Here is a 22,293-nt window from a genome sequence, read left to right on the forward strand (position 1 = left end):
ATGCTCTGTGTTTCTGGCCTTCTACACTGCATGAGCTGAAGTTGGGAAAAAGCTGCCATGTGTTGATATGGGGATGTAACCAGTGCTCTGAATACCAAACTTATAACAAAAGGCAATAGGATTCAAGAGCATATGCTCTTGGCTTCAGTCTGTACTTTCAGAGGCCACAGCTGACTGGAGCAGAAAGGGACACTTACCATGACTGAGTATGTTGGTGTGCCAGGAATGCTGCACATGGCTGAGGTCCAGATGAACTTTCACCATTACCCTCCTAATAAATTTTTAACAAATGATCAATAACAAAACTGAGACCCACTTGACAATCCAGACCTGCGGGTGCTTTTAAAGGGATTCTCTGCTTGCCTGCAGAGAGGTTCTGATGCTGCCACTGTGTCCAGTTTTCACTTTGCTGGAACACTGTAACAAGAAGACAATTGTTTTGGTTTTTTTTTTTTTTAACAGAGTCAAAGTTTTTTTTTAATTATTGCTCTTTGAAGCATACATGTGAGTGCCAGGTGTGGAAGGGGTAGCAATTGCCCTCCCCATGGCACAATGCCCTAAAAAGATAAGCTAAACAGGGCAGACCTATTTTTCCCCTTAAAAGCAAGCATTAGCTTCAATTACAGAACAACTGTTTCCAATCAGCTGTTTTTCCCTCAACTAGGAATAATAAGAATAAAATGCACCTTCAAGTCAGGCTTCTCAAATCATGTAAACAGCTCATTTAACATTGCTTGTATTTTATAAATTCTCCACTGACTCCATTAACATTGCTTCTGTTATTTTAAAGACCATTTTCAAAAGGCAGCTTTCTGATTTATGGATTGAAAACCTGTATTTATGGCCTTCTGAGAACCACTGTGCAGATTACTCACAGGTCTACAGTGCCTGGCCATTTTCCCTCAGGTATTCAGACAAACACACTTGGCGGCTTGGTCACCGTGCTCCCAAGTTCTTGTGCCCAGTGACATGCAGTTCCAGAGAAGGTTCCTCAGGAGCAGGACAGCTTCTCTCAGGGGTGGGGATACTTCTGTAGCCAGGACACACAGCACTACTAAAATACTTCTTGGTAAAGCCCAGCATCATGGCACAATGAACATCTGTTTTGGCTGTGGAAGAAACCTGAGTTTAATTAGTGGCTGCCTTATTCATGGTCTAGGTATTTGGTTTAGGCTGAATATTGTTCTGACTGAATTCTTACAAACAAAACACAGTGAGATTTTAAATACAGCAACATCACTGGTTTGACTCAAAGCAAACACTGGCTTAAAAGAGTTTTGCCAAGGGATTTATATGAAGTCTCACTGAAACTGAATAATCTCTTCTGGTGATTCCTCCTGGCCCAGTCTGCAGCAGAGCTTTTCCCCACACGTTCAGGCTTTTTGGGCATGCTGACAATTGAAAACTACCTAAAAACAATGCCCTGAAGGTGCTGCTTGAAAAATAAATTCTTCAAAAGCACAGCAAGGACTTTGCAAATGACTGTGCAGAAATAAGCTCAGAGTTTGTGATTCATAAAACTGTTCATTTAAACTGCTTACATCACTGATTGGCTCTTTGATGTCAGTGAAGATCACCCTTTTCCTGACCTCCTCTGAGCAGCCTACCAGGATTACACAGAGCCAGGAAAGACTCATGGCTGACAACTGCCAAGAAAGGAAGTAATTATTTTCTTTCATTACAGTGTATTTTTACTGTGTCACACATATAAACAGTAGAAATGAGTGCAGGAGTTTCACTGAAATGGTCCATAACATTTCCTATGGCTTTGTGCAATCACCAATTCAAATCTGAACACCCACATAATTTTTCATTTCAAACACTCAGCCCGCCCACAAGAGGCAAATATTTGTATGGTTCTTTTATTGAGATGATGTCAATGTGGAAACAGATGGACAGACAAGAGGAAGGGGAAATACACATTCAGTTAATAGGAGCAGTGAATCCTATCAGTCATGTCCACAAGGCAGTTTCTTACACACTGTCCAAGAGGAGGGCATGTCCAGAGTGTGCCTGGAGCATCCCAGAACATCTGAACACTTGTCAATGTTGTGACACAAACAGGATTGGAAGAATCCACCAAACTGAGCCCTGTGATGAGAGTGCCTGTGGATTTCCAGGGAAACACCACATATAATATATAAAAATGTCTGGGCTGGTGTTAGATGGGGATACTTTGATCGAGATTTTCTAATTGTTCTTCGAAAAATTTAATCTGCTCCTCGAGGTCTTTCTGTTCAATCAGCAAGGAGGTCTTGACTTGAACAAAGTGCTGATAGTCCTGGAGCTGCTGCTCTGTCAGGTATTTGGCAAGGATTCCAGAGACCACACGTTCTCTCCTGTCCAGATTCTCCTTCAGGTCCTTTGCATCCTCCCGCTGCCGAGACAAGAGCTGGTGCCGTTCATTCAGCGATTGCTAATGGAATAAAAAACAAAGCAGCACACCATGAGAACCCATCATTCCTGGCAGGCTCTGCTTCTTCATTTGGAAGCCACAGTCGATTTAATTTAATTACTTCCTCTTGTGGGCTTTGTGTTCCACCTGAGCTTTTTCTCAATTGAATTACTCATTCTTGTGGCTTGTAAGGTAAAGACACAGTAAATGCCATCAAGGCTCACTTCTCCTATGCTGCCCTCATGAAACAAAATCAATAAACTTAACATTCTGGTCCTTTGAAAGTATCCTGTAACAATCTTCAGTCAATTAGAAGCTCTTTAAGGTATGTATCTTTGTGTTTTGTGTGTTGCATGTGGCCAGAGTGCTGCTATCATATTAAAAAGATAGAGTGGCTTCTATTAAAAGGTCTGAGTTGATGCCAAGATGATTTTTTGCTTTTTTTTCTTTTATATACCTTTTATTTATCCTCAGTACTCTTAGCATGCATATTTGTAATTGCTTATGTCTGATAACTTAGCATAGTCCTGGTATTCTGTTAGGCCAGGAGACCAAACACCCTGGAGGTGGGAAAACCCTACACTGTCTTGGGAAGCTAAGGTGCTCTCTAGAAAATATCCTGTAACTGAGATTTAGCCCATCCAGGGGGGAATTCCTCAGGATGGGGAGATCACCCTATTCCTCCAAGCCTCTCATTGGGACATCTTTGTTAGATATGCTAATTTGTAAGGTCTGTAAATCGTATATGCCATCTATTGTGTGCTTGCATTGCAGTGCATTCCACCTTAGCAAAGTGGGGCACCACAAAGATCCTTATTAAATACCCAGGTAAAATCCCTTTATCCCTTAACTGTGCCTGGCTCTCAATTTTTTAAGACCGTGGAAAGGCACCAGTGTGATAAAATAACTGTGATCTGTTCATCAAAGGCTTCTTTTAAAGACTTGGGCCTTGCTTGTTCTACAGGATTTTTGTACCTTTCACCTTTAGCGAATTCTCATTCAACTGTAATAATTTTCATGGGGATTACAGTGCTGGAAAATGTTCTCTTTCCAGACAGTGTACTGACACCCTAAAAATTGAGTAAAAGATTGAGACTGCTGTTTTTGCTGACACGAGGGCAAATGCAGTCAGTGGGAGATGGTTGTTAAAAATGTTGGCACTTAACCAAGTCTTCATTAGGCATTTTATTCAAATATTTGAATAAATTATTTAAATACGCTTCCTATGAAGACTATAAATGTAATACCAGAGAAACAACACCCTTCCTGGCTACCATAAAGTGAAAGTAAGCATGAAATACTATTTAAAATTATTCACATTAACACAACTGACATTTTGGAAGAGGTGAATCCTGGCTCTCTGTGTCACACTGCATGAGAGAACCTTTTTAGTGCTAATCTGTGTGTGAACCAAACCAATCCAGCAGCTCTGCTGTCTCTCACTCTTGGGTTCTGAGTTGTTGGAATGGCTCCTGAGGTATTAAAAAGCCTTTTTACCCAGTCTGCACTCAAGGAAGAAGTTGATATTCCTCAGGTCTGGTTTTCAAGGTTGTTTGTTTTCTCTTATCTGATACATTCTTTTTCAGACCTGCTGAGATCTGTCCAGGAGGTCTGGTTGAGACCCACTGACTGGCCTCAGGGCAGTGTTATCTTTTTATACTAAAAACTATGTGTACTTTATTTACAGTCATTTTCCAATACCTATCACCTATTTTAGACAGTCTGTTAGACAGTCTGTACCCTAAACCAATCCAGAAGTGCCACCATCACAGCAGAAGATGGAGGACAAGAAGAAGAAGAAAGACAGGACATGCCCAGAGCCCTCCATCTTGCCTCTTGAACCCTCATTCTAAAAACCCCAAAAATCTACTTTTCCACCCTGTGATAAACTCACTGTCATTCCATTCAAACCCTTGTGGCTTGTAACTCCTCACACAAAGTTGGTAATTGTCTGCATGGGTTAAAATCGAAGGCACAGGTGTCTTTGCCTCCATGCCAAGGTCTCTGAGTCCTCCAGGGCAGTGAGAGGGATGTCCTGGTTCAGCCATCTCACCTTCTCCTCAGGCTCTGTGTTGCCATCCGTCCTGCTGAGGGCGTTCTGCACGCGGGCCAGGCGGCTGGACAGGCAGAGCAGGAGGCTCAGCACCTTCTCCAGGTCCCCAATGAACATCAGGTAGCGCTCAAACTCCTGCGGCTGGCACAGCTCCCTCAGCAGCACCTCCAGCTCCTCGCCCCACCTGGCACATTCCCTGACTTCCAGGAGAACCAGCTCCTGCTCCTCCCACAGCGCCTGCAGCCTGGATTGGAGGCTGGCCATGAGTTCCAGCTGCAAAAAGGAAAAATAAAAAATCACAGGAACTGTTACTGCCCAGGAGAATCCGTATCAGTTCTAGAGAATGGATTTTCTTCACACTGTCTTGGCCAAATTTTTGACTTTTAAAATCATTTTAAGCTACAGGAAAGAAAAAAGGGGGAAAAAAGCAGCAGTATTTTCTAAGCTGTACTTAATTCTCAAACTCTGAAAAGCAAATTACTGGTAATCACCCTAGCTGCTGATATGTTCTCTGGCTCAGAGAGCTTCCAATCAGTCAGAAGGGAACTGCAATAAAGATTACACCATGATTACACAGAACTGTTGTTCTAAGACATGAGCATGAAGTCCCAGCTCTGTACCAAGCTTTAGAAGAATTGATTGGAATTTCATTATCATATGCACAGAAAAAGTCAGCTCCATGGGCAATCCAAGCAGGCTATGGTGCCTGGGTAGCAAAGTAATCAGAGGAGGCTGTTTCAAAGGGAAATTATACGGAAAAAGGCCTCAAGACTTGAGTGGGAGCACACCACCAGTTCTTTGGAAGTTGAACAGTGCCACCATGAACCAGAGCAGCAGTAAGACAGCAGGAGGAGCCTCAGAAAGGCAGATTGTCATACCTGAGATGGAGCATGGCCAGGGGAAATGCCCACCTAACTAAGCAAAGCTACATAATCACCCCTGCAAGCTCCAAACTTCTGTCACTGTCCAGCTGTGCCCTCCCTTCTCTGCATGTATGGAATTAATCAGACACTGGTATGTGCAGAAACTGCTACCAGCTCCCAGAGTAAAGAATATTTCTTATTTAGGCTGCCAGTTCTAATTAATTTTACAGATTTTGAGATTAGAATTGAGTGCTAAATTGGGAGTTTGCTGCTGCTGCACAGGAGCTGGTTGTGCAAGGAAACCTTTAATGGTGATAGATGAGAGATCTCAGTCAAATCAGGCAGGATTTAAATATCCCCAACAATGACCAATATGCCAATGTGCCAGGACTTCACCTTCTGCCAAAAATTGATTCAAAGTTATCTGTGAAATGTTATTGGGATAAAAATATCCATAGCAATAATGACATTAATAAGATTTTCTTTGTCATGATGGAAAAACAGTGGTTCCTGTGATGGATATTTACATACTTTCTTAGATGTGAGGTCATCTAGCTTGCTTGTGCTGTCTCTGTTCCTCTTCAGGACTTGGTTTCTCATAGAGGCAGGATATTTGCTCCTTTGCTTGGTTTCATGCTCTGATTTTGGACATTCTTCTGGTCCATCTCCATGACTTTTCCTGCTATTGGAACAGAAAATAAATACCCAAATACAGGAGAGCCTCTAATTTTTTAGAAGATATGAAGCAAAAGATTTGCAGCCTAGGTCTGTTGGAGTCCCTTTAATAAGGAACCACTGAACCACTTTTCTTCCATTATATACCCTTAGCCTCAGACATTTCTTGGTTGTAAATCAGAAAGCAATATGTTTTTCTAATGAAACACAAATAAAACCATGTGCTTAAGTTCATCTTACTACTCTCATACTAGTATGGATAGTATCTGTACATTAAAATAGACCAAAGTGCTGGAAAATTGGTTTTGTCTACTTACTCATTCTCCTGCACACGCTGTGCCTTTCCCCTTTTCCTGCGTGATTTATCCAGCATGGAGATATTAACAGGAAACAAACCCTCCATCAGGTCCAAGGCAGTTTTTCTAAGAGGATGAGGCATGAGAATGCCCACCAGAGATCTGTCTTTGGCAATGATCTCCAGAGCAAGCTCCTGGTACCGCTGCTCCTCAGAAGGCTGCAGCCTCCTCTGGGTGTCTCCCTCCAGGGGAACATCATCAGGGGTGCTGTGCAGGGATGTTTCCTGGGCAAGGAGACCTTTGCCTGGATGTTTGTGTCCTTGGTGAGGCCCAGCTGGTGCTGTGTGCAGATGCATCCCCTGCTCTGGATGCTTGAGTGCAGCACTCCCACCCAGAGACTGAGTTCTGCATTCCTCCTCCACTCCAGCACTCTCCTTGCTTCCATCTCCTGGGACAGGAATGGGGGTTTCAGGAGTCTGCTCCTTTTTATCCTGACCACACTCACGTCCAGTTATGTCATTATGTTCATCATTCTTGGGTCCATCTTTCTCAGGATCACAGAAACTGTAAGGAAGGAGAGAGTTCCTTTTACTTGGAAGAGATTTTTTGCAGACTGTTTAAGAGCTGTGATCAGATGTTTGTGATGTTATGGTTCTGTCTGGAACTTTCAGCTACTTTTATGCTAACCTGCTAAACCAGGAAATTTAAGAAAAAAAAATTCATTTTACATAAGCCATTCAAATGTCCAGAAACCATTGGGGTATTTTTGAAAGAGTGGAAATTTTTTCAGTACCAAAGAGTCAGCATCATTGCCTTGCTGAGACAGAGTTCAGATGCTTATCTCCCTTGATGCTCCTCAAACTAGCAAACAAATATAGAGAGTTAAACCACAAACTTCCTAACTAGTGATGTGTAAACGGCACAGTTTTTTTTTCTGTGGAAAAACACACCAAAATCCCCTATTGCACCAGTCCTGCTCACACACACTCTCCGGGACTGGGCATCTCCGAGATGTTGGAAATGCTGTTTTCTCCAGGCTCGGAGGAGGGAGCTGCGATCCCAGAGATCTGATGGAACAGGGACAGCTGCTCAGGGCTGGCACTTCCCGCAGTGGAAACGATTTTAGAGGCTGACCCAGAGAGCAGGGGGGAATATTCCCGCACGGCCAGCTAAGGGAGCAGCGAAGGGAGCAGCGCCGGGGTCCCACCCTGGGGACAGGACACGGGCTGTGCCCAGCGCAGCCCCGCAGCCTCACCTGGAGGGGCCCGGGCAGCTCCCACGGCGCCGGCGCGGAGCTGCTGCACATCTGGCACATCTGCACGGCTCCTGGAAGGGAAAACAGCACACTGGGGCAGCCAGCACTGCAGGCGAGGCAGCTGCTGAATTTTGCTCCCATTTTTGTTATCCCCAGAAAGGGAAGCTGATGGTAGAGCTCCGAGTAGGTTCACTGAGGTTTGTCCTTTTTCTTTTCTTTTTTTTTTTTTCGTGGTTTTTTTGTTTGGTTGTTGTTTTTTCTAGGGCGAAAAGTTTGGTTTTTGTTCCCTTTTTTTTTTTTTTTTTAAATCTTTGGGGTTATTTTTGTCTACATCTTTTTTATTAATTAAATTGCTATGATGCTCTTCCTAGGTAGCATCATTTTTTCCCCCTAGAAAACAAAAAAACAGCTGTCAACAAAAGACACCTCTACTGTCATAGCAATTCAGAAATTCAGCATTGGTGGAAGTTTGTCAGTCTCTTCAGTAGGGTAATTTTGGTGGTATGTATAGTAATTTATTTTTTGGCCCTTTATTTTCTTTATTCTCCTCAACAATATTGACAGCTACTGTCTTTCAAATTCAGAAGCCAAAAAATGTTGGTAATTTATAATTCTCCCTGTAATGACCTTTTTTTGGGATAGGGCTCTAATGAAGTTGCTGTCATTAACACTACTAGAGCACAAACAGCCTCATCCAGCATACAGCACATGTTCTCTGCAAATGTATCTTTAAGTGCCAGAGTCCCTGTTGAGTTTCTTTATGCCCCTTTCAGGTACTGGTGTCTTACCTGTGTGGAAGAAGGAGTGGATTTTGGTCTCTCAGGAGCTCTCCCAGATGCAGAACCCCCTGCCTGTGGGAGACTTTCAGCAGATGGACACTTGCTGGTACAGCTCCTGTCCCCTTGGCTGGGATCACACCTGCTGCTCCCGTTCCGTGGGGGAGCAAAAGGCAAAGGAGGAAAAACATCTGGTGATTTCTGTTCAGAGAGAGGTTGGCAGAAAACCTCATCATTCTGCATCTTCCTGCTCCCATTTGGGTTGGAAATCTGGCCAGGAGGGCCTTTGGGATTTGACAGCCTCTCCTGCAGGGGTGGCTTCTGCAGTGGGAGGTGTTGTGAGCCCCCTGGCCTTTGACTGATCTTTCGTTCCATGTATTTGATCAGTGCACTGTGCTGGATTTGTTTCAGCTCTGTCCTGGAGACACTTGAACTGGAAAGTGCCTTTCCTCTGTTCTCCAGATCCCTTCTCCTGGATGCCACTGTGCCTTGCTCAGTGGTTTCATCCCTAGCTTGACTCCATGATATTTCCTTATCCATTAGGTGATTGAGCTTCTCAGGCTCAGAGTAGCACAGTTTCTTTTGCTCTTGGGTTACCCTTTTCCTTCCCCCTGCTTGACCTTTTTGTGGCCTCCTTATTTCTTCATTTCTATTGAAGCTTTCCAAGGATTCCAGATGGGAGGGGGAGCAAGGAACAGGTTTGGCATCCTCACTTGCACTGGATAACGAGAAAGACCGAAGGTGTTCAATGGATGGCCTTTTAGAGGATTTCTGTCTCAGTCTGACAGGCAAACTCATCTGTAAGTCTTTTCTTTTAAAGGAGGTTTCTTTGAGAACCTTTTTCTGGGCCATTTTAAGTTTTTCTATGTAGTCATTCTGGAAACTCTCTTCTGTGAATGAAGCAGGACTCCTGAAAATGAGGTCTTTGTTCTGAAGCTGGAGATCATCAGCACTGTGCTGGTGGTGGTGGCTGCTCCTCTGAAGCTGATGGCCCTCTCTTTGTATCTCTACACACTGTGCTGAGGCAGCATAGCTGCTAGTTAGAATTTCTTTTGGTGAGCTCCTTGAGTCCTTGCTGGGGTGCAGGACACTGGTGGTTCTCCCTGCAGACAGATAGTAAAGCATGGGAGTTGCCTGCCTGGTTATTTGCTCCCCAGCATGGTCCTCCCAGAGCTGTCTTGAGAGCTGTGTTAGAAATACAGTCTGGAGTTTCTGAACAGGAGGTTCCTCTTGCTCCAGACACGTGCTGAGGTCAGGACTGCTGTTGTTACCCCGCTTTCCTTTCTGCACTTCACGTAATGACTGAGATGTGGACTCTTCCTTTGGTCTGAAAGAAGCCATTTGGCTTGTGCCATCATCACAGCATTGCTTCCTTCCCTGCTCCAGCTCCTCACACTGAGGGTGCTCCTCTTCCACAGCACTGCAGCTGCAGGACAGTGATGATCTCTGCACTTTGTTTTGCTGGTTTGGGACTGGTTCCCTAATATTGCTCATAATTTTTCCTTCAGAATCATAACACTGATTTTTGTCTGCATAACTGTTCAGCTTCCTGGGAGCATTTTTATTTAGAAGAGCATTCTCCATGTATTTTAATTCCGAGCTGTCCTCAAACACATCCTGATCCATGTCTGAATCCCACTCAGTGTGGAGTGGGCCCTGAGCACAGGGCAGGGACTCTTTCCTCTGGCTGGGCCCTGGCACAGTGCTTGGCAGAGCTGCTTCTCTGGCACCTGCCCTACACACACCCCTGGGACACTGTTTGACTTGCTGTGTATCATTAACAGCACTGGGCTTGGAATGTGCTTGGTGATAGGATTTGGAGTTCATCTCTTTGGGAATTTTGTTACCATGACCTGAATTAAATTCAGAAAGAATTTTGGGGACATTCACCACAGAGTCTGTCTTTAAATATTCTTGAAAAATGAATGAAGAAGGTCTCCTGAAAATGTGTTTGCTTCTCTTTGTAGGTTGTTGTGATGGGATCCACTCTCCGTTTTCCTCTGTCTTTAATGGCTGAACTTTTGATACCTTTGTGAAATCAGAAGAAAGGCCCTGGTTTTCCAGAGGCTTTTCCCTAGGAGGCCCTACACCCTGCTCTGTGAGTGCATCCCAGTGCTGGCCCCATGGCCCCTCCCTGTGCTGCACTCCAGGGGCTGGCTGCCTGCTGCCCTCATTGTGCCCTGCAGAGCCTTTTCTCTCTCTTGGCGTGTCCAAGGGCCTGGTAGTGATGTTGCAGCTCTTGGGGCACCTGGGAGGGGACAGCAGAGGAGCTGCCAGGGCTGCAGGGCCCTGATTTGAAGTCCTTTGTGCAGGAGTCACTCCACAGCTGTGGGAGCTGTTGGGGACGCTCAGCTCTGGTGCCTTGCGTGCCTGGGGGGATCTGAGGGCAGGGTGGGCAGCACTGAGGTTATAAATTCCTGTCACATATTCTGAGTCCATGTACGGGGCCTGCTCTGGAGGCACACACAAATAATCACCTTGGCATGATGGTGTGGGGTTCTCTGGGATGTTTGATCCTCCTGAGAAAGAGCTGTAAGCAGAGTCTGCCCTTCCAGGGAGGTGCAAGGGATGCTCCATGCTGCTGACCGACTTCACTGACAAAAGATGATCATTTTCAGGAGAGGTCACAGGCTCCTCCAGCTTCCCAGCTCTGCCACCTTGCCTGTGAGTCCATCTTTCTATCTCATTCCCAGCTGAAGTCATGTTGTAGCATTTCCAGAAATCCAAGTCTCATTAAAAGTCCACAAATGAGTTACTGGAAATGAACTTTTTTCTCTACAGTTACATTCCAACAATATCTAGAGGAACCTAAAAAGAAAGAGAAATATGTGAAAAAGACTCAGTGGGAGGATTCTCCTGGCACATCTTGGCAAACCTTTTCCAGAATCCTAGAAAAAGGTGCCTGAGACCGACAGAGCATCTTGATGAGACATTCTGCTGCCAGTCCCAAGTCACAGATTTTAAAAGGTGGCCAGATATTTGGGGCTGCAGCTCAGAACTCCCCTGCAAACCCCTAAATGGACTAGGAAAAAGCACCAGCATAGAGTTCATGTATAACAACAGTTTTTGCAGTCTGGAAAACAGCCTGTGTTTATCAGCAGCACTTGACAGCTGCTCTCTGATTGCTGTGCATGACGCTCCTAGGTTTAGTTTAACAAATGGATCCTCAAGCAGCAGCCCAACAGGCCAGGAGAAGACAAACAGGAGATTCGCACACCAACAGCCTGACCCTCTCTGCCCTCTGCCAGCTTCAGACCCCCTGACTGCTCCCAGGCAGGAGGAACCCAAATAAAAGACTGAACCTGGCACCAGAGTGCTGCTAACCAGCAACCTAGTTTAGTAATTCTCATTTAAACCAGCTCTAGAAACTGATTAGTTATTAAAAGAAAGCAAACAAACAATCATGAAAAGCTTCATCAGCAAGCTGCTCCAGTAAAACTCCTTCTGAGGAGGCACAAACTGTGTCCAGATCCCTCCAGAATATTACATGTCTGATTTATTCATGAAGGTGGGACTCACCAGACACTAATCTGCCATTCCCAATATCATATTTCTGTGGTGGGACCTCAAAAAGCTGGCAGAAAGAGAGGTTTCAGGGTGATGTTTCTCTTTAAAAAAAAAAAAAAATCACATTCCTGCCTTGTTTCAAAGACAGTCCTGGTATCATTCATTTTGAGCCAAAGGAAGAGATGGATAGGAGCCAAAATACACAAGTTAATCTATAAATGAAACTTGGACTGGTGGGGCACACTAAATAAATTAACTAGTTTCTGGGAAATGAAAACAGCCTAACACCACAAAGTGGTAATTTGCCTGCTGTTTTTTGGGTTTTTTTTTCCCACGTGCTTGCCTTGTTTTTTAACATTTTAGTAAGAAACCAACTCAAGGATGTCTGGAGTTCTCTCCACCTTTACAGATGATTTAAAACAAAGCTGTGAAATTTAATTGTCTGTGAATAACAGGGTCACAAAGGAAATAGGAAACATCAGTGGCTGGTGATGCCATTCCCCATCCTTTTCACCATGGTGGGTTCAGGAATTTAAAGAAATAAAAACTTGAGATACTTGGTGAAAGGAAAACGCTGGATTTTTTGGAACTGCTGAGGGAAAAAAGCATTGAATGACTGCAGTGACACTCAGTGCAGATGGGAGGGGACCATGGTGTGTCCCAGTGCAGTTACAATTCCCAGGAGTTCCCTGGAGCTCTGGCCCATGGCTGTGACCTCTGGGAGAGCTCAGCAGAACGTGGGGGTGCTGTGGGTGCACAGGACCAAACCCCACAGGAGCCACATTTCACAAGAGATCCAGAAGACAGATTGCTCTGTCACTCTTATCTCCCTTGTTGTAATTAAATTTTTCTCCCAGAGGAACCTCTCCAAGCAGCTGTTGCTGTTGGTGCTGTAAATAGACAGAGCCAAGTCCTGGTCTGGGATGTGCTGGCACAGTTCCATGCAAGCTCATGGAGACACCCTGATCTACAGGGAGAATTTGGCTCCAACTTTTCACAGCAATGTCTAGAATCCAAGTAACTGCTGTGATTTAGTTCATATCTATCCATGGAAGTGCTCTCCTGGCTTCCTATACCAGTCATTCCCAAAATCTCTTTCCCCCCATTGTTTCAAGCTCCTCATTGGATTTTCAGTGAAGTTGGCAATACAGAGAAGAATTTTTGACTCAGGTTTTTATGCTAACACCAGAAGTAATAGGAAATATCATTTCAATATCTTAGAAGACTGAGGTAAGAAGCTCTGCCTGATACTGAAACACACCTTAGGGAAAACTTTTGTTTCTTTTGCAGAGAATATTTCCTAAACCCTGCCAGCAGAATTGTTTATCTCAACATGTTCAAAGAACTGTGTGGAAGCTGCCCTCTCTTTCCCATGTAAGAGAAAACCACGAATGTCCTTAAAACTCAGCTGACATGAATAATGGCATTATTGCTCTCAGAGGGGAGGAGCAGAGCTCCCTCAGGGACTGTGCTCCTCTGGCTCTCAGATACATTCTGGCAAGGCTGGAATGCAATGTGCCACTCCAGACCCACTGGCTTGCTTTGTAAACCACTGGAAGCAAGAAGAGAAATGTTAAATTAAAGTATATCAGAACAAAAACTACTGGAAGATGAAGGGAAGTGTATTAACAGAGTAAGAATGCAGGGAAGTATATCCACTCCATGCCCAAGGAAGAAATAAAGCCACTATGAATCTATTACATTCCAAAGTGGTTTGAGTGTTGTTTTTTGTTGTTAAAAACAGAGGCTAACTTAATTCCATCCACATCAACCTGTTCTGTTCTAGGGAAAGGTGATTTGCATTGCACAATCTTGAATTCTTTGCAATCAACTCAGTATGCCAAAGCCTCCTGTCTGGCAAATTAACTCTGTACAGAGAAAACCCAGTGACTCCAGACCACAGTCACTGAACAACTCACCTGTCTTATAAGGGCAAGATTTATTATAATTGCAGTTTGGTCTTGTTCAACCTCATTTAGAGTTTGCCAGGTGCCATAATTGATCTGTAACTCACCTGCACTGATATACAATGCTTGCCCAAACAAATCATCACCCACCAGAAACACGGGTATTCTCTCTATCTCTGATTTGCCCTCAACAACCCAGGAAAAATGACCCTGGCATATAACACAGTCTGCAATAATTTGTGCACTTGTGGAGCTCCCTTGAAATGACCAACACAATCTTTCCATTACAGAAGGAAGAATGAGAATTTTCCTTAATAAACACAAGCAGAATTCAAACCTTCTTAGCTTTCTTGTGTAATTGCCCTTTTTATACAAATGGCTCCATAAAAATAAAGGGGAAACCCACAGCTGCTGATCTGGATCAAACGACATTACACAAGTGTTCTCCAGAGGAGAACAAGTGTGCAGAACACAAAGCAAACACCTTGACAACCTCCCAATAATATGTCATGTCCACATTAGTGAATGACCTGTTCCTTATCAAAGGGTAAACACTGGATGTAAACATTAACTGAAATTCTTCAGATTCCAGCCTGTTGCACAGGCTGCAGCACCTGACCCATCTGCTCCCCAGACCCTGAGGTTTCATTGCTACCAAGAGATCACCTGAGAGACTCTTGTTTTAGCAGGTGATCCTCCTGGCTTTCCCAGGGCAGAAATCCAGGGGAAGGCAGGTGCAGTCTCTGGCATCCCAGAAACCTTCAGCAGGTCATCAGTTGGTGATCTAGCATAGGTTCCCAGATCTCCATCCAGGTCTTCCTGGACAGAACCCATGTCCTTGCAAGACATGGGTGCATTCTCTGAGATATGAGATGCCTGGAAATAAGAGCTGCTTCTTTGACCAGACTCTGGAATGTCCAGAAATTCCAGACAAATGTCTTTGATCTGACTATTGAAAGGGTGAGAGAAATGGAAGGACACTCCATTCAGGGAAATGTGGCTAGCATTGCCTGTGTGCCCAGCATCTCTGAAAGTCATTATTTCTCTCTTTCTCTGCCTTTTCTTTTTAATAGATACTTCCCCTTTGTTATTATTTGTTTCTAGCCTACAATTAACAATTTTATCCCTTTGGGTTTCAACTTTAGGTTTCTAACAGGAAGGCAAACATAGCAGATGATATTGCCTTTGGCTCACTGAAAACCCACACTTTCTGCTAATCTGTATTATTTTGCTAAGATTTCTGAAGACTCTAATCCCTGTTTTTCTCATTCAGTGCAATTTCCAGAGCTGTTGTGCAGGTGGTAATGGTCACCAGGGATATTGCACATCAACACCCAAGGACAAAACCTCACATTTGGCTTCCAGGCCCTGTGGAAAGCTCACCCTGCTCCTGGGAGCCAGGGAAGTCAAAGTGTCACACAGTCCCAAAACAGAGCCTAAGTGGGATTTAGAGGAGGTCTGTGCCTTGTGTACACAGAAATAAATTTCACCATGGTTTGAGGAATGTAAACATTTCCAGTAAGACCCACGGATACACACTTGAGGGTTTCTGGAGCTATCTAAGTGTTGTGAGAAATTTAGAGAAGGATGAAAGTAATAATAACAATAAAATGCATCTGAGTATCCCCTTTTTTGTGTAGGGGCACAGACAGACCTTCCTAAACCCCCTCACCCTGCTAGGCCAGGCTCCCTAAGGAGAAGGAGATCCCTGGTGAGCAGCAAGGGAGCTTTGCTGAAGCCACGGTACCAGAATGGGTCCATCCTGCACCTTCCTGGTGTCACTCCCAAAGGAATGACATCCCACTCATGGACAGGAACATTTGGCATTTGCCCAACGTGCCTATGGGCTGAGGAAAGCTGTGGCCCAAATAAACTGCTTGTGGAGGTGAGAGCTGTGGCCCAGTCTGGGCAAGGCATTAATGAGGAAGATCAGGTTTGGCAATGCTTCACAGCCCTGGGGAGACCTTTTCTGAGCACCCAACACAGTCTGACCTCTTAACTGGAGCAGGCACCCACTGCATGCCTCTCCATTGTCCTTGAATTCCCCGACTTTCCTTATTCAGCCTCAACAATTTCCCTTGGTTTCCATCAGCATTAGTCTCTATTCTAGTAAACACCAAACACTTACAGTTTCTTCTAACTCTGTAAGTGCTTCTCAGAAAATGATTTTGCCAGAAATCAGTTTCATCCCAAATGTATGCATTTCTTCCTAACCACTTCCATTTCATCCCTGTTAATGTCATCATATTTCTTATTTCTTTTTAAAATCTAATCAAGTTCATCTGATGCCATAAACTTAGCCCCATACTGTTTTTACAGGCTACAGAAACACCACCAAGAGAATTAAAAATTACAGACTCTAAAGTATTAAAAATCAAAAAGGAAAAAAAATCTAATGACACTGTTGATTTTTAAACATCAGTCTACAGAATTACATATTATATATTATTAAATTAATGAACAATATAATAATATATAATATAATAATATGTAAAAATATATATTACATATATTATTAAATTAACTAATTAATAGAATAGAATTAATATATATAATAAAGATTTTTTTTTCAATTTTCCATGGTGACTGCTTCCCAGCAAGGCTGTCCAAGAAACATCAGGGAAAAATAAAATTCTCATAGTCCCCTGACCTGTCCCTGGCTGCACTGAGCTTCCCACAGCTCAGGCAGCAAGTCAAGCTCACAAGAGAAGAAACTGGCCTTTAAATAGGGGTAATCCATTCAACATCTGCTTCCACTGACATGGTTTTAGTCCAGAATCCCATGAGTTGGTAGTTGGCTAGCAATCTGTGCAAGCACAGTTTTAAAAACATATTAACATATTCATTATTAATTGCCTATAATTAGAAAAACCAAGTGCAGATTACGGGCAGCTTCCCCAGCTGCCACACATCCCAAACCCAGTGTATCCCAGCACTGCCTGGATCAGAATTTGGCTTTTCCAGCTTTATCAGAGCTCTGGGAGAGCTGACACTCAGACTCACTAGTGAGGGTTGGCTGGCTGGGAAATGTCATGAAGTCATCTTATCTTTGAAGAATTCTGGTTTTCTGGCACCTACCTATGCTTTATTCTAATACAAAACTATTCTCAGAAGCTTTATGGATGGCTCTGTAAATGCAATCCAAGAGCCCTTGCCAGAACAGCACTGCAGATTCCAATTTCTACATGCTGTAGTTATGTTTTCCACAGGCAAAGCTGCAGTGAGAACAAACATTCCTGCTGCAGCTCCAGTTTCAGGCAAGGATGGATCCAGAGTCACTGACTGGGGAAGGAGCAGTGTCCAGTTCACCTTAATAAAGTAGAATTATAAATAAATATATATATATATAATCTATGTATATAAGTATATGAGTTTATATAATTTAAATTATGGCTTCAGATGTATCAAAAAGATCATTCTCTGCTCCCTTAATGTACAAAGAAGCTTTTTGCTAAACTTTGCAAGCTTTAGACTGTGTGCTATGAACTTCACGAAGATACAGAAATGCACTCTCTTCACTACATTCCCCGAGTCATTTCCATCTAGGGAATCCCAGGTAAAATGTGGGACAGAGAATCCACCAGACCTTCCCAGAGCAGAGGGTGACATGGTCAGGCTGGCTCACCTAGATTACCCCTGAGAACAGGGGAGCACAGGAACCAGCTGGGGGTACCTGGAAAACTTCCCAGCACTGACCACAAGTGAGGGGGAGACTGAAGCCAGAAGGGAATCAGAGAGAAAGTGAGCACAGGGGTGGAAGTGGAGCTTCATCCAACAAAACAATGTCCCTGAACCTCAGAGTGCATCTTACAAACTTCAGTTCTATTCTGCCACACCAAGGACCCTGCCTTACCATGAAATCACTTGAGTCCCACAGCAGGAGCAGAACCTTCTCAGCACTCCTCCTAACTACAAATTAATTTTTTTAATACCTTATTACCCTCAGGAAATCATGTAACTTTTCCAGTCTTTCATAGCGGCAGTCTAAAATATAACTGGCAAGCAATATTAGCACTTCCATTTTCGTGTATATAAATCAAGGATTATGAAGTCATATCAATTAATGTGGTATTTTAAAAAAGTCATTAGCTCTTTCTTATTTTGACATAGGAGACAGAAACTATTAATTTCCAGAGCATGTCTGTTTTCAGTCTAATTCATCCAGATGTTAAATATAATTACTCCTGCCTTTGGGCTGGGGCAGACAGTAATGCAATATCCAGTTACTACAGAACATTCCACTGGAACAAGAGGAAACCACCAAATATACACAAGAAATAATATATTAGCCTGCTCTGTTCCTTTGGCAAATTTTAAATTCCGGTATTTTCCCATAGCTTTTGTTTGGGCAGAATTCATCAGTGTTTATGCTTAATCTCACTAAACAGATCTCTGGTCTCCACAACAAGAAATGAAAACCTGGATTAGTAGTTAAAAATAATCTGGAAATATCCAATAGTTACATGAGAGCAGGTTTAGTGGTGAGGTGGGATTAGGGGCAGAAATGAAAGCCTTGGTCTGCCAAGAGCATCACAGAATCACAGAATGGTTTGGGTTGGAAGGGTCCATAGGGATCACCCAGTTCCACCCCTGCCATGGGCAGGGACAGCTTCCACTGTCCCAGGGTGCTCCCAGCCCATCCAGCCTGGCCTTGGGCACTGCCAGGGATCCAGGGGCAGCCCCAGCTGCTCTGGGCTCCCTGTGCCAGGGCCTGCCCACCCTCACTGGGAGGAAATCCTCCTCAATCCAAACTGATCCCACCCTCCTTCAGCCTCCTCCAGATGTGCTGCGAGACTGGCAGGGGATGGCAGAGGAAAAATGCTGGGGGAAGCATAAATGAGATCAATTCTGGGAAAAGGCAGCACTCAGAGCTTTTGAGAGACTTTCCCCAACAGGTGATGGCAGGACAGTGCTCACCTCTTGTATCAGGTGAGTAACTCAGAGCAGTGGAGTTTCAGTGCCAGGGTCTGCTGGGGACACACAAGCCAGGGACCAAGGGATTCCCTGTCTGGAGCACTTCATGCCAGCTAGCCCCCATCCAACAGAAAGGTGTGAGGTTTTGCAGATCCACCTTTCTATATTTAACCCATTCTACAAAAATTCCCCTCTGAGCTCCCAAATAAATCCTCTATAACCTGCATTTCACCATTCGCCTCAAACATTGCCTGTGCTGGAGAACCATTCAGTACATTTTGTACCAAGGTAGCTCATTGCTGTGTGAAAATGTCTACCTTCCAGACCCTTTACCTGACCCAGTTAACACAGACCTAGATTTTATTTATTTATTTAAAAAAAACCCACACAATCTGTACACTCAAGGTTAGAGCAGAGCTCCTGTGACTGTATCAGACTCAGGTGACTCTCCAGACTGCCCACAGCAGGGCAATTGGTCCCTCACACACTACAGCACTGATAATTTTAGCATTTTAAAGATAATTTTTCTGTTACCAATTCTGTCCTCAATTGTTTGGTTACATGCACACATTTCCCTATGAAAATTCCACTTTATCCAGTCAGAGCTCCCGAGGACAAGCCCGGAAGCTCAGGTGGCCTGGTGCAACCAAGTGTGCCTAAGACAGCCTCAAGTTAAACATTTCAAAATGTGGTTTTAACATTTTCCAACACACATCCTGCCCCTTCCCCTGTTCCAGGCTGCTGTTCCAGGTGGGAGCAGCTGGGCTTTGGCAGCAGATGCAGCTGAGAGCTGAGGCAGCCCTGCTGGGGAGAAAGGACTGGCAGAAAGCACAGCACCTGTTTGTCACACATTTCTGCTCTCAGCACATCCACCAGCCTGGCCCTGGGTGGGCTGATGCACCAGGTTCAAGTTGTTCCTCCCCAGTGGGAGCTTTGGCTGGGATGGCACACTCTGCACCTCCTCTTGCTGAGCCCCCCAAACCCCTCAGGTGGCTGCCATAGGCCCCAAGCCTGGCACCAGCCTGGCACCTGAGCCACAGGGCCACCAGCAGTTGGCACGGCTGGGGGTGTCCCAAACACCAAACACAGGGATCACACAAACTGCACCAACCCTCTGTGGTGTCCCCCAGCTGCCCAAGGGACCCTGCTGAGCTAAAGGGAAATCTGCTTGTCAGGAGAGACCAGAGACAACACACACTGCGGCCCTCAAGGTCTGCAGCTGGGAAATCCCTCAATCCCTCCCCAAACACAGGCACTGATCCACAGGCTAAGGAGCAGCTCCTCAGACCATGGATCAGCAGAATCATCTTCTCCAGACTTACAGCAAACACAATATAAACACCAGAGTAACCAGAATGTTCTTTCCATTCTTTTCTTGCAGAAAGCAAATACACAAACACACAGCACAGCAACTGCTGAAGGCAATATGTACCAGGTACAGACATCTAAAACACTCACACACGATACATAAACACACACAGAGATGTTGTATGGTTTTGTTAGAATCACAGAAGTACAAAATGCTTTGGGTTAGAAGGTACCTGAAAGCTCCTCCAGCTCCCCCCTTGCTGCCATGGGCAGGGACACCTTGCACACAGCAGGTCAGGTTACCTGTCAGCTCCAGACTCTGCAGGCATGTTCCCAGTGAGCACAGACAGTGCCCATTTCTACCTCCAAAATTCTCTCTATCAAACAGAAGCCAATGCTCTGGTCCCATATCCCAGCTGAGAAGATCTGACAGTGAAGCAGAACCTCTGCAGGTCACAGTGTGACAGCTCTCCATGCTCTCCTGTGTCAGAGGCCATTCTCTGTCTCACCTGTCCGCTGTCACAGCTCTCCATGCTCTCCTGTGTCAGAGGCCATTCTCTGTCTCACCTGTCCCCTGTCACAGCTCTCCATGCTCTCCTGTGTCAGAGGCCATTCCCGGTCTCACCTGTGCCCTGTCACAGCTCTCCATGCATTCCCAGGTGTCAGAGGCCATTCCCTGTCTCACCTGTCCCCCATGGCTGTCCCGTGGCTCCCATTGTGGCCATCCTGCAGGGTGGCAGTGCCAGGCTGGCAGTGCCCTGCTTGCTGTGCTCTGGGGCACAGAGGGAGCAGAGCAGGGCAGGAGCAAAGGCAGCACAGAGGGCTGGGCTGTGCATTATCTCACCAGTCAATCATTAACCACAGGGCTGGAGCTCCTGGCTGGCTGCCACCTCTCCCACGTGGGCACCGCTGAAAAATTCCATGAAAACGCTGCCAAGGCCACAGGGGAGGGACCAGGTGGGGCCTCTCCAACCCAAAGCACTCCTGTGCATCCCACTGGGTGTCCCCACTCCAGGAGCATCGGTGCTGTCCCCAGCCTGAGGTCACTGCCAAGAGCCCTTGCTCTGAGCAGTTGAGAAGCACTGCTGGACAAAAATGAATTAAATGCAACTGAAAGGAGTTAGATTTAATCCAACAAAGGAGTTAGAGCTGATTTTCTTAAAAGATTATGTACTGTTTTCTTAGGGGGAGAGAAAAAGGGCTGTACAGTAAAACTTAATACAGCTCAAGGCAACTCTGAAGCTGTGTTTTATATGCCACAGTTTTGCTTTGTGGGACTTTTAAATGATTTCTAAATATTTTCTTCATAAAAATGCACAGAAGGCACAAAGGCTTTCATCTGTATTGTGTGACTCTGAATCAACTCAAGCCTCTGCAATAAGTTGTTTCTGCCTCCAAATATATGTGATGAAGCCTGATATAATTTATAATGGCCTTATTCAGTGAGATGAATTCCCACTAGTTTCCAGATGGGCTTAAAAAATAAGCTGATTTTGTGCCACTATTTTTTCCCTCAAACTAAGCTGGATAATGCCATGCAGGCCAGAGCTCTGTGATTTGTTATGTACTGTCTCTCCAGGGAGCACTGGGCATTCCTTCCACATTTCCCACAAAAACAATCTGCTGACCTGTGGCTGTGCTGGTTTCCCACGTGGGGAAGGACAGAAGTGGGACCAGGCTGCGCCTTGGGGCTGTGCCTGGCCTCACCCTGCTGTCCAAGCTATGCCAAAGGCTGGGCCAAAACCATCCCAGAGAGCCTGGAGCTGCCTTTCCTGGGCAGGACAGGGATCCTTTTGCTGGTTCTCTCAATCCACTTCTCCTGAGCAGGAAGAACCCTCTGGTACTATTCACTGATTATTCATTTAATTAATATTTGAGGTTTTTTCTGTGAGCAACCACCCAGGCTCCCCTTCAAAGTCCTGTATACAAACAAACCATCCCACAGATCAATTTTTTCCCCAGCACATGTGTCCAGTAAGTCCTCAGGTATGGAGAAGGGCTCCTGGGAAGTTACTCAGTAACTAACTCAGTGTTTAGTCATTGCATTTAATGGCATTTTCACACAGCAGTGGCTGGTATCTGATCAAGTGTAGGAGGAGAGGGGACATTTCCAGCAGTCTGAGAAATGAGAAGGAAGAAAATCCTGCACTGGGGAAAAAGGCAAAGCTGAGCAATTCTGCTGCCAATGATGAGCAGGGCTCTGGTCTGGGGGCAGAGCTGGCAGCTCCAGTGGTACATTTCTTTTTTATACATTCCTTTTGCCAGTGAAACCTTTGTGCAGGTCTGTCACAGAATGCCTGGTGTGGGACAGTGCTGCAGACAGTTTGGCCTCAGTCCTACAGGA

General features: G+C 44.9%; 1 protein-coding gene across 3 annotated transcripts; it reads right to left on the reverse strand.

The window, feature by feature from the left end:
- Positions 1–1,846: 1,846 nt before the first annotated feature.
- Positions 1,847–20,789, reverse strand: LOC102074645 (protein Shroom1). Of its 3 annotated transcripts, none has more exons than XM_074551899.1 (7): positions 20,635–20,789; positions 8,326–11,121; positions 7,538–7,608; positions 6,304–6,846; positions 5,843–5,990; positions 4,449–4,721; positions 1,847–2,416 (listed from the first exon to the last, which is right to left on the reverse strand). In XM_074551899.1, the coding sequence occupies exons 2-7, from the start codon at positions 11,014–11,016 to the stop codon at positions 2,162–2,164; spliced, it is 3,981 nt and encodes a 1,326-aa protein (XP_074408000.1). In that variant the 5' UTR covers positions 11,017–11,121; positions 20,635–20,789; the 3' UTR covers positions 1,847–2,161. The 3 variants fall into 3 exon arrangements, with proteins under 3 accessions (XP_074408000.1, XP_074407998.1, XP_074407999.1); XM_074551897.1 differs by having other exon boundaries at positions 5,843–5,993; XM_074551898.1 differs by having other exon boundaries at positions 5,843–5,993; positions 20,575–20,773.
- Positions 20,790–22,293: the final 1,504 nt, after the last annotated feature.

Source organism: Zonotrichia albicollis, chromosome 15 (genome assembly GCF_047830755.1).
Source record: "Zonotrichia albicollis isolate bZonAlb1 chromosome 15, bZonAlb1.hap1, whole genome shotgun sequence".
In the NCBI taxonomy this organism is placed as follows: domain Eukaryota; kingdom Metazoa; phylum Chordata; class Aves; order Passeriformes; family Passerellidae; genus Zonotrichia; species Zonotrichia albicollis.